The sequence below is a fragment of the Drosophila santomea genome, chromosome 3L (genome assembly GCF_016746245.2).
Source record: "Drosophila santomea strain STO CAGO 1482 chromosome 3L, Prin_Dsan_1.1, whole genome shotgun sequence".
NCBI lineage: Eukaryota > Metazoa > Arthropoda > Insecta > Diptera > Drosophilidae > Drosophila > Drosophila santomea.
Window position 1 is genome coordinate 1,843,675 of NC_053018.2, and position 12,440 is coordinate 1,856,114.

Here is a 12,440-nt window from a genome sequence, read left to right on the forward strand (position 1 = left end):
CCGCTCCACATGGAAGCAAATATATATCTTAACAGTTATGAGTCAGGCGCGGAGTTACAGAGACCACCCATTTGCAGTCTGCAGCCGGATTCGCAGAATCATAGAATCGCAACGCCCAAGTGGCCAGCAGCAGTTGCAATAATCTTGGCCCGATCTTGGCTCGTCATGTCAGCACACCAAGATCCGAGATCCGAGTCTCTGGCCACTTGAGTGGTGTCCGACCGAGTGGAGAGCCCCAGAGCTGGCAATATTTTTCTAGCTGCGGGTGCACGACGTGAACAGTCACTGTGATTCCGCGGCGTTAGAGAGTATTTGCTCAAAAGACACTGGGAAAAATATAATATTAAGGATTTTTAGTGAAAGAAGTCTTGAATTTCTTATGGAAAGTAATGTAGTCATTTTAGGGATTTTTCAGTAGTAGTAATGTTACATTAATGTGCTGAGGGTTAGCCTTCTAAATTTAAATAAAATTAACTAGGTACTGTAGTTTTAATGGATGGTTCAAGACTTATTTCTCGCAGTGCACGCGCTTAGAGTCAGCTAAAAACCTCAAGTTTATATATATTCAAACAAATTTGTTGTAATTAAAGCAATTTGTGTGCGTTGCCTTAGTTGCACTAGCTGTTCGGCTGCTGATTGAGTGGCAAATGTTTGCAGCTTTTCCTCGCATTGTTGTTGCGGTCGTGTGTGTGCGCAATATGCGAAACAAGTTCGTTGCCCAAGTCATTCGTTTGATTTTGAGTTTCGTTCTGTCAGCTGTCTTGCGCAATACTGTCCGATGGTAGCGAGTTCACAAGTCAACAGTGAGTGCAGAACGTAGGTTATAATTTAAATTAATTATGCAAAACCGTATTGCAATTAACATATTGAACTAAGCCCAAACGACTCACAGCAATTAACATTTACTCATGATTTGCTTTGATCATTTTCGACCAGCGACCAGCGGCTACTACGCTTTGTGGTAACCAATAAAAAACCGCAGAAAAGAGGGAGTCGATGGAAAATAACAATACCAACTGCAGTAATTGAACAAACCGGTGACCTTGACCAACGCCGAATGGAATTCACTGGAAATCAAACTGCAATCAATAGACAAAAGGGTTCAGCAGCGTGGTATAAAATGTTAGAAAAAGCGTAATTGATTAATGAAATCTCGGTGGCACATTATGCTTGTCATACAGATTTCAGTTTCAATCTGATAATACAGTGAAGAAAATCGGTTTTTTCCTCTCCTCGTAAGGTAAAGTGCAACCACCAAAAAGTTACTATACCAAGGTCAAATCAAATAAAGTTTTTTTCCTAACAAATTGTTTGTTATTTTTTGTTGTAAATGCTCCGAGATTTGGGTTTCAATTTTCTGACAGCTTAATGCCAAAATTTTCGGTGGGCGTTCGGCTTATCAGCCGTCCAATTACAAATGTGAGAGGGGGAGAGACCAGTAAACAGACAACAGCTTAATCCGTGCAATTATGTCGCTCGAAATTTACATAGATCACCACCATTGTTCCGCGGATAGACCAGATCGAGCAGATCGACCTTCAGGCGGTGGCCCAGACCAGCGCGGACCAGGCTTAGAATGGAGAACCAGCGATGGCAATTTGCCATGACCAGGCCAACACAAGACCCGGGACCCAATCCTCGGCCGAATTCGGTTTGCATGCAGATCGCTTTTCGCAATGCATTCACTGCAGTCCGCAGGGGGCGTGGCGCTTTACAAAATTTCCGCTTTGGGTTCCGCGTCGTATCGAATTGGTTTCTATATGGTTTTGTAATTGTCTGGGCATTGTCATTTTTGTTGCTGAAATTTGTGGCTCAGCTCGCTGATTTATTGGCTCTCGATAAAGTGCATTGTTCACTGGCCCATGGCATGTTGGACATGCCAATGCTTATCGCATTGTTCGCCATATCCGGCTTAGAATTGTTCCTAGAGCGCGATAACTCATAGATATATATATTTCATACCTGGCGCTCTTGCAACACAATCGCGAGGCAAACCGCAACAGAGATGTCTCGCAGTCCCAATCTGCCGCATCTTATGGTCTTATGATCCGTGCACCACCCCCATCCCAATCCCACGACGACGACTGGGTTAACCGCAGCTCAATTGTTGGCAATCGCTTCTTGCACAACGGCGACGTGTGGCTGCCCTGTAATCAAAGATTGAACTCGGTCTACATGCAACTCCCTTTGAACCCCCGGCTTTTTGTCTGCGTTGCGTGGGTGTCTACGACGCCTTGTGTCTATCGCCACCAACATGACAGTCCAGTTTCTGCCGCAAGTTTCAGCCGCAAGAGCTTATCTACACGCTGGAGGTGGCCTGTGGAATCTGGCAAACATGCTGGATTTTTAAAGTATGTGGGGCCCGGAAGATTCTTGAAAAAGAAGGCTGCGCTACAAGGGATTGTTTTCGAGCGGCAATTCAATATGTTGAAATAACTATCTAAAAAAACAATGCCATAAACTTTTATTGCCTCGTTTTGTGCTTGCAAATTTCATATAATTTCCTGCAATAATTTCCAGCTCCTAGGCTGCAGACAGGGCAAGTTTGTTGCCCAAGTCTTTTGTTTAGTTTTGCATTACAAATATTTTGCCACTTGCCCAGTCGAGTCATAACCACTCTGCGCCGCAGCTAAAGGTAACGGATTAACCATTGTAATGTAGTTCAAACAGCACATTCACCCATTAACCCACAATTGCCGGCGGACACGGCTTTTCCCCCCCCCCCCAAGTTTTCCACTCAGTTTTCCATTTCAACTGGACACACCCAGAGCCGAACGACATGATTGCGGAAGATCTATCATATTTGGGCCAAGGAACGGTTGCTGACCGTTTTTTGGTGGCGCCCGAACAGGGACCGTCGAGGAGCGTGGAGGGATGCCGCCCGAACAGGGACAGTAGTGGGTGAATGCAGGCCGAAATTCGTGAGGTTTGCTAAGCCTAAACTATGCATAGTTTAGAGCTGGTTGGCTTGGCGGTCTTACTTTAGATTGCTGGCCGAGGATTATTTATTTTTAAATATTTTAATGATTTTTTTTCGAATGCAGAGCGTAGGCCAACACCCTCGCCCCGTGGATTATGCAAGGCGGTTTCTGTTCTCCCTCTCTGTGCGGCAAAACGCTTTCGAAAGTTGCAGCTGCTGCATGCAGGCCGCAACTGAGACAGTTGAGTCTCTTACTTGCTTACTCGCTTACTCGGTTACTCGGCTAGCTCCACATGACACAATTTGTTAACTAGATTATTATGTAAGGCCCACTCTCCCCTTTCTCTCCCCCGTCCATGGTGTCTAATCAAACGGCATGCAAGCAGCCGCCTGCCTGCATATGCAAAAATAACAATTAGCCATCATTTTGATGCCGGCAACGAGCGAAAAGAAATCCCAAGCCTCCACTTCACGCCACTCCAATTCGTTTCGCTTGCAGACCGGCGGAGATGATAATTAAATCTCTTGCGTTGATAGGTTGTCGGGCCAAATTGAGTTGACATCTTGTGTGAGCCTTGTGTGCTGTTGCTAATTGATGGCCAATAAGCGTCCGAAAAAGTCTGACCCAGCCATCATTAGAAGCCAATGCGCAAATGCGGAAGCTGAGAAGGTATGCCGCAAAAAACCCTAGTTGAAATTGCCTTTTTCCTCAGCTAATACATCATTAATTACACGAAAACAAAAGCCAAAAGCCACGCAACACACCTCGAATGGTATTTCAATTTCGTGCAGACAGAAATCAAAACTAAATATGTAGACAAATCTTGACCAAATTGATCGACGGTTCTTGACTCGCGAACTCAGACTCAGCTCACTTTCGGTTTCAAAATTAAAAGGCAATTCATTTTTCCCGCCACTCCGCCCGTTGATTGTGTGAGAATGGCTGCAACTCCCATTCGCGATTGATGATTAATGGAGCCCCGCCGATCTGAATGTGCCCCCATCTGGGATGGTCCCTCTAATGGCCCACAATTGTGGCAATCGCTGTAATTAGCCCCATCGGCTACGAGCCATTTGCACATACTTATTTCTGCCTTAATTGTGTCACTTTTGGAATGCAAAAGCTCTGGCTCGCAAATAGTTCATTTGCACAACGGTGGCGGCGAATTTGTGTCAAGTTCAGAGTCGCCGGAGCGGAGATTTGAATTTCCACGTCTCATGAGGAAACCTGGCTTCGGCCAACATTCAATTGCCGCAAATTTATGGGCTTTTTGGTTGATTTTCCTGCCTGGCCAGCTGGGTTGACATTAAGGCCAAACGACTTGTGCGTTTACGCACGATTCTGTTGCGAATGAATGAATGAATACTGCGGCCGGGCATTCATTCAGTTGGCACTCATATGTGGCACGTGCTGTGCAGACACGCAGTATACAAGATCAGTGCATTGCTGTAAAAATAAAATATAAATGACATAAATGACTTATGACATCTAACAAACCTTTGAGTATTAGAGTAGGATTATCAAGCTTACACTCCTCTTACCTCGTTACCTAATTTGTAGAGTTCGGTATGTAAATGTGATTTATTATGTAAAATTACACTCATAAAATAGGAACAAGCCCGAATGGTTTGATAATTTGCATGGCTTTTCCTTTTAGTTTAATTTCCTGCTGACTGCAGTGTTCCACAGCGGAATTCGGTAGCCCGTATCCCTGAAAACTCTACCGCTTCGTCACTCTTAGGCATTTGGCTACAGAAATTACAGAGACCGTTTGGGGCATTCACATGCACATGCCGAACGACTTGGACCTGAGGCACTTCATCATCGTCGAGCAGGCTGGCCTTGTCAATGCCGCTTCGGAGGAATAATAATAAAAGTGGCGCATATCTGGTGCAGAGTGCAGCAAACAATTGCGATTGTCTTCCAGTTGCAGTTGCAAATGCAGTTGCAGTTGCGGCCACAGTTTTCTCACACGATTGAGTCAGTTTTGGATTCAGTTTTGGAGTATGGAGCTGTATGGTGTGGCGTGTGAGAAATGCCACGATCCGCACCCATCCACTCGGGCCAGGCCATTAATGTTACGATTTCAATTTGGTTCTGTGTATCCAGTTTTTGCTCAGGTGATTTTTGCGCTTTTGAAAGTTCAATTAACACGCGAGTTAAACAACTGAATTAACTTAATTAAGTACCCACTCGTTTACTTTTACTCTCGCCCGCTGCTCTGGTCCGCTGATCAACAATCTTGACCCTGAAATTGTTTCGGGCTCGTAAAACGTCGATCAGCTTAACGCTTAATTATCTCAGATTTCCCGACGGGGAACTCTGAGTTTAATGCAGATGGCAAGTCAGTTGTGGCCAAGGAAAATGCCGATTTGCTAAGCGGATTTAGATTAATGGTTGTATTAAATGTTTCTCTAGTAATAATATAATTTTAATTAGAAAACTGCATATAACTCTTTTAATTTATAAGCTTGCCGAATGAGGCGTTAAGTATTTTGTGACTGTAAAGCGCTGACTACGATTTGGCTTCAATAAATTTGTAATTATTTTGTAATTATGCATCGCGGTTTATCTGAAATCTACTGGGATTCCACACTGATTACTTGCCACTCAATTTTCGCTCATCTGCGTGGGAATCTCTATATATAAACGCCAATCACCGATTAGCCGAGATCTTTATATTGAAATGTTACATTCATAATTCCCGAGATCAGCAGACACCAGCAATTTGTCGAGTGATTTGAGCACGTTTAATTACAATAGAATTTGCATTCAAACAGAACAAGATATAGATACATATATAGTTATATATAGGGTGTTTTTTTTAGAGGTATAGAACTTTAAATTGCAATAAAACAACGATGGATTATTCGATTGACATGAATTTTATTGACATGAAAGATAATCTTGTGACATTACATTTTAAATATGATTTCTGGCATATGACCGCCACGGCTGGCTCGGATGTAGTCCAATCTGGACGTCCAATTTGCAATGACTTTTTCCAACATATTTGGCCGTATATCGGCAATAACACGGCGAATGTTGTCTTCCAAATGGTTTAGCGTTTGTGGCTTATCCGCATAGACCAATGACTTTACATAGCCCCACAAAAAGTAGTCTAGCGGTGTTAAATCACAAGATCTTGGAGGCTTATGAAAAATCGGGAACAACAGCAATCTCGTTTTGGGCCCATTCGACGAATCTACGCCTTGCTTGATGATCGTTTGGTTTCAATTCTTGCACGAGTTGGATTTTGTAAGCACGCATGACGAATTGCCAAACCAAACTGAGAATAAATCACTTGACAGCTGTTAAATCGGTCGCCATCTTGAACAGTAATGCCAACTTAAAGTTCTATACCTCTAAAAAAAACACCCGTTAGTTGGGCATGAATCACTTAAGAGCGAGTGCCGCATGCTCGGTAATTGCGAATAAATCGAAATGCATTTCGTGTAAACGTGTTAAAGAGCATAGACATATAGACTAAATGCGAGGCTCAGCCGAAGGTCGCGATTGGTCAGCTACGTCAGTCCATTGAAACTGAAATTGAAATTGTAATAGTAAAATAGTAACAACTGCGCCAACTCAGATTTTTCCCACAGCCAGCGAACGCGTTTGGGCGTTTACTTCTGACAACTGCCAGTTGTGTTTATTCCGCGATGTTGGCTTTGTGTTTAATGGCCAACGGCGCCGCCATGGCATTAAGTGGCCGACTATAAATGCGATCGACTTCTATATTTCATATCCTGACACCCACCAAAACCTGCAGTTCTCTGTATTTCTGTTTGGCTTCTGACTTTTCAACAAATTGCAGTGGCACTTGGCCTTTACAATCGCGACCTGGAGGTCGGCCAATTGCACAAACACATGGCGCACTCGAATCAGAGCTGGCTGCGTGATCTACCTATGCTATCAATATCCTGGCACTACAAAATCAATATAAAAATCAATATGTAGGATTGGATAGCATCAATCACAGGGATCGTACCTCGAACACAATCAAGCGGCTTAAATACTGGTAATGACACTTTATGAGCTCTTTATCGTTCTTTGTGGTTCGATCAGAGTGCCAATAAATTTCTTATGGATCAATAAAACAAGATCTAAGTCCGGTAAATTTTAAAAGCGAAAGTACGCTGCTTAGTTACCTTTAAAATTGCTTAACTACAATGGAAATCTATGCACCATGATAGAGAATTAATAAAACTGTCCACCAAAGGCAATTCCTAAAAAATCTGTTTCACTTAAAGTTCCAGTCAAGGGCTTGAAAAAAACTTAAGAAAAGCCCAAACCCTAAAAGTAAGCTAAATATTTTGCCATAAAATCTTCTTAGCCAAAGAAATCTTTGAATACTTTAGGGGCTGGTGCGATTTGCTAATCACGAACTAACCAAAGTCACATACTGGCAAAGACATTTAGTGGACCTCCTTCGGGTCCTTGAATACCATAGCTATATAACATTTATTCAAGAAACTTGGCCACATATCAATCTTGTATGTTGTTTGTTTTGTTTTCAATAAATATTTTTCAGAAATATGTATTTTTGGCTTAATATCTAGCAACATTGTGTTGGTTATTATAATTTAATGTATTTCAAATACAACAAGAATCATAGATAGTATTTATATTTATAACTAATATGGGAATACTTCAGTGTGTGCGTTTGCGTGTGTGTGTGTGTTAATGTCGGTGTGCAGAGAGCGGGGTCAGATGTGTGTGTCAGTGTGTGTAGGTCGAGACATTATTTATAAGTACAATAAGTACAATGTAATCATAGTTGCTAACTAAATTCTGCACGGGTTGTTAACTAAATTAGAACGGTAGACAATACTTGGCATTTGAACATTCGTCCAGAGTTTGTGTGTGACAATGCAAATTCTTTGATTTTTGGAAAGGGTTTATTTGACTTTGGTTTGTTTGGCTTTGCGGACTTAAAGCATTAGGTTTCTTCAGTAGGAATTGAAGCCAGCGTTGCGTTTGCGTCCCATGTTGCAGATCTTGAAGTGGCACGGCGACATATCTGGGGGATTCAGAAATATAGATGGTTAGTACACATTCTCTGGGCTGAAAACTTGAGTTCATGCCACACTTACATTGTTTACGAACTAATGGGGTCGGAAATTAAACACATGGAAATAAAACGAACCGAAAACATAAATTAGTCAATCAATCATGCCACACTTAAGGATCATATCAATTTTGTTATGCGAATTGGAGTGGGAGAAATAATTCCTTAAAGTTACAATTGAATGCTCTTTACTCCTCAACAATCTCAATCCATACTCACATTGCACGTTCTTTTTGGTGTTGTGATCCTTGAGCGGATGTCCTGGCAGCACCTTCTTGCTGGGCATGTTGGTCAGATCGGGCACGATGTTGTAGCGCAGCTCCTCGCCGCCTCCGTTATCGCCGAGCTTGTGCAGTCGTGCCAGCAGGCGGGAACTGGGCGCCACCGCCTCCTCGCTCTCCTGGGTAACTCCGAAGTCATCGTAGTCCACGGTGAGCAGCAGATCCCTCAGCGATGGCCACTTCCTGGCGAAGCCTGGCACCCGCTGCTGCTTCTGTTCCTGCTGCTGCTGCTGTTGCTGGTACTTCTGGGAGTTGGACAATTGAGTAGAGTGGCGACATATGGCATATGGACTGCTCTTACCAACTGCTCGCCATAGTAGTTGTTGTCCTCGTTTCCGCCGCCCAGGAGCTCGCTAAACAACAACTGCGTGTTGCGGGCTGGACGGGGCAACGCGTTTCCCGGTCCAATCGCCATTGACAGGAGCACAATGACAATGGCCCAGTGGAAGAGTGGCGAGCAGCCACATGTGGTGGGCGACGACAGGGCTGACATCCTCAACTGCGGAGAATCCAGAGTCAATCAAAACATTAAGGGGGTCACTTCGGTGGCTCGAGAAGTAGGAATTTGTATAGCCCTTAGCTTTAATAGCACAAGTTTAAACGAGAGTCTAAAATATGTAGACAGTAGCAACTTTAGGCTAGAATAATTAGGTAGAAACGCCCAGCCCGCAACACATGACCCAAGCACCCCAATTCCGCCAACACCCCCAGCTCCATATCGAGAAGCTTCCAGGACCCTCGAGTGCTTACGCAAAGGGTTTCCTATTACAAACAACACAAGTTAGCAAAAACAAAGCGAATTGTGGCTGAGGCTGGGCAAAAATGCGTGAATGCTCCGTTTCGAGGGGTTTCGGCCCACTCGAGGTGTTGGGTACTCGTACTTGTACTTTAAATAAGTCACGTTGCAGTTGGCCAACTTGGCCAAGTTGGCCTGCTCAATGCAATCGGGGCCGTGTTCCAGTTAAAAGTTTTGGCTTTCTCAGGCGTATCCCAAAACAGTCGAGGGCTTCTTTTGATGCGAGTTCACGGATTCAGGTCACATTGCAGTATCATCACTTGATGTGCGACGGACACGAGTCATCAGTGGGATTGGGAGTGGATGGCTGTGCCCTCGTAATTGACATTTATGAAATATTAATGCCTAATTAAGCTCCAGCCCGGAAAGCGGGAGTGACCGGAATGCTAAAGGTGAGCGGCGTGCTCATTATCAAATAAGGATTGGGTTCATTTCGGGGAGGATGGTCGGTGACTTTTAAAAATTACAAGTCATTTGGGGTGGTTAGCAAATGAATGAATGGACTCCCAAATGGTGGCTCGATTATGAGCTGGTCAAACTAATAGAAGTTGAAACAAGTTGGAAAGCGAATTAGGAATGACCTTTATATCTTTCTTAACCTTACACTTATAAAAAGAGCACAATTGAATGCTGCTTCAAATATTCAAAGGGTACTCTTTAAAGATTTTACCATTACGTATCGCTTTGTTAAATTGGCGCTTATTGAGAGTTATAAAAGTATATTAAAAGCTTCTTATCTGCCTTCTTAGTAGCATTTTTCCCTCAATTTCTTTTTACTTTATTTATTACCAATTTGATTACCTAAAACGAACGAAAAAACACACCTCCTCGTTATTTGTTGTTGCTGACCGAAAACAGATTTTCTTCTATTTTTATTCACTTTTTCACAGCGAGTGCAAGCGATAAACTCTGGCGATCGTGTCAGCGACTTCTCATCTCGATCGGTAATTTATGTCGCAGAGTAATCGCACGCCAAACGCATTTTAATGGCCCAATAAATATGAAAAAAAATGCCTCGAAAGCTGATAATGCACTGGTGTCGTGGCTAATTTGCGAACCCCTGTCAAGAGTCATCTCTATTTTGGTATTGGAGCCAAGGCCTCGCGCGTAGAGGTTCCATTGAACCCAGGGGTGGGGCTTCTCCCCCATAAACATAGTGCTAACTGGTATAACTACGAGCATAAGTAAATTGGGGAGGCCCCATCCGAATTTATTTGACAGTTTTCCATGACGGTTGCGCGGTTATTACGAGCTTAAACTGAGCGGTGTCCGATAAGCGATAACAAGATGTCAAAGTAGTTACTAGATTGCTAATTATGCTGACAAGAAGTATGCACACCTGCGGTCAATAGTATAGATACCTGATTAATACTTCATAAAACACATTTCAATAGTTGTTATATCGCCAGTTTGAACTGGTATATTCCCAGCTTTTTAATATGTACACAACATTCTAGAAGTTCATCTAATAATACAATAATTTCGTGCGCAAGTCAAATAAATCCTAATCTGCGTTCGAAATTCCGAAGCAATTCAATGACATGTTTAAAATCAAACTAGGCTGGGGGTCTCAACTTCTGTGACCCAAATCGTATCATCTATCATAAACTGGGAATGAGCATGTATAATAATAAAATCGCTGGGTTTCGTTTTTATTCTTTTACTTGCCCGCCATAAAGTGCGTCATCGGGAGCGTCATAAAATATCGGACCACAAGCAACATGGAGAGCTAGGAGCTCGTTCTTATCAAGAACAATAATTTCAAATCTACTGACACGCCCTCTTTTCTTCCTCGCTTCTCGGGCTGTGTAAACAAAAGCTATCTGCATCCGAATCTAAGTTGGAATCCCCCCTCCTTAGTAAAACTACGCAATACCTTCCGATTCACGCGACTCTTTGCATTGAAACTTTACGATTTCGCTTGCAGCCCTGATAAGACGGCTACACTTATTTTCAATGGAACGTGGAACGTAATTAAAATCGAAAAACCCGCACTGACAGTTCTGAAAACCTCTGCTGATAATGTATAAATAACTGAATTTATACATAAAGCTTTATTATCAAGAGGCGAAAGTGATTTTTTGGCGCCATTCAGCTGAAACTCAATGATTCCACGTCATACTATTAATATTCAATGTTCAATAAGAGTCAAGGATAAGCTGTATGTACCCTAAATTAATTGTAACTCTTAATTTAGTTTAGACTAGTTTAGACTTGTAGTTAGTGGAATACACTTACCTTTGTTCAAATTCACTCGAAGTAACGGAAAACTTTGACAGATACGTCAAGTTCTTCACACTTGATCTCGAATTCAGTCAGTTCCGGCTAACACTTTTCACTGTAACTGTACTTTTTACTGTAGCTGTACTTTTTTACTGAATTGTTCTAAAAATAAATGTCAAATTTAAGCTTCAGCCAGCTTTGCCACTAAATAGATTACTGACTGATTCGGCTTTTAAAATAATTGTATAAAATACAATTCTCTCCGCTGGCGAATCTCAACCGTTAGGTGTGACAATGCAGAATAAACGCAGGTCCGTTGGGAGCATTTGTTTATATAGGCGCTCGAAGACCGACGCCGCAAAAAGGCAAAAAGGGTAAATCAACAGGTACAACTAAACAACCGACGACTTTCCACTTCGGAGGTGACAGAAGTCAAATGTTCGTGTGGGCGGCTCGGATGGGCTGGATTTTCGCGCAGCAAGGGTGGGATTTCGCGGGGTTTGAGTGTCTGGTTGCACAAGTACTTGAAAAGTTTTTGTAATTTTATTTCTGCGCTGCTAATTTGGGCACAATCTCGGATTTAGGCACTCGCAGTACTCGGATTCCTACTAAACGCTTTCTGCTTTGGCGGCGAACTAACTCATCCGATCCCAGCACAAGCGACTCAAGTCGTTTGGAGCCTTCGGCCCCGATCTTCGTGAGTTTGTCGTGCCACGCTTTTGACAAATCGACCGATAAAGCCAAGATTTATGATCTGTGGCCATATAGTTGGTGTTGCCTAGCTGCGCTACAGCACTGGGAATGGGTCATATGGGTGCGCTGTGTCAGCAAATTAAATCACTTGAATTATGTACCACTTTGATCTCTGAACCCCAAGTATTTTACTATCTTGGGTTTACACCCTCGCCCGGTTCGTTGACTCAGGGCTTTGGTAATCCAAGGTGATTTAGGCAAGGTTTTGAATAATCTGAGTATTGGAACGATAATGCCAGGGCGAGATTTGGAAAATGCTCCCACATGAACCATTACTTTTACTGTAGGTCATTAAACTCGTCATCACTTAGCTGGAATATTTTAGATGTTAATTGGGTCAATGTCGATTTGCAGTTTCTAAACAGCGGATGCTGAGATCGCAAGTGGCATTCGCC

At 42.9% G+C, this 12,440-nt stretch overlaps 1 protein-coding gene across 3 annotated transcripts; it reads right to left on the bottom strand.

The window, feature by feature from the left end:
* Positions 1-7,418: 7,418 nt before the first annotated feature.
* Positions 7,419-11,874, bottom strand: LOC120448576. 3 transcript variants are annotated; one of them, XM_039630645.2, is made up of 5 exons: positions 11,308-11,872; positions 8,575-8,772; positions 8,212-8,515; positions 8,018-8,029; positions 7,421-7,944 (listed from the first exon to the last, which is right to left on the bottom strand). In XM_039630645.2, the coding sequence occupies exons 2-5, from the start codon at positions 8,764-8,766 to the stop codon at positions 7,874-7,876; spliced, it is 579 nt and encodes a 192-aa protein (XP_039486579.1). In that variant the 5' UTR covers positions 8,767-8,772; positions 11,308-11,872; the 3' UTR covers positions 7,421-7,873. The 3 variants fall into 3 exon arrangements, with proteins under 3 accessions (XP_039486580.1, XP_039486579.1, XP_039486578.1); XM_039630644.2 differs by having other exon boundaries at positions 7,427-7,944; positions 8,212-8,518; positions 11,308-11,715; XM_039630646.2 differs by lacking the exon at positions 8,018-8,029 and having other exon boundaries at positions 7,419-7,944; positions 8,212-8,518; positions 11,308-11,874.
* Between the last annotated feature and the right edge of the window lie 566 nt (positions 11,875-12,440).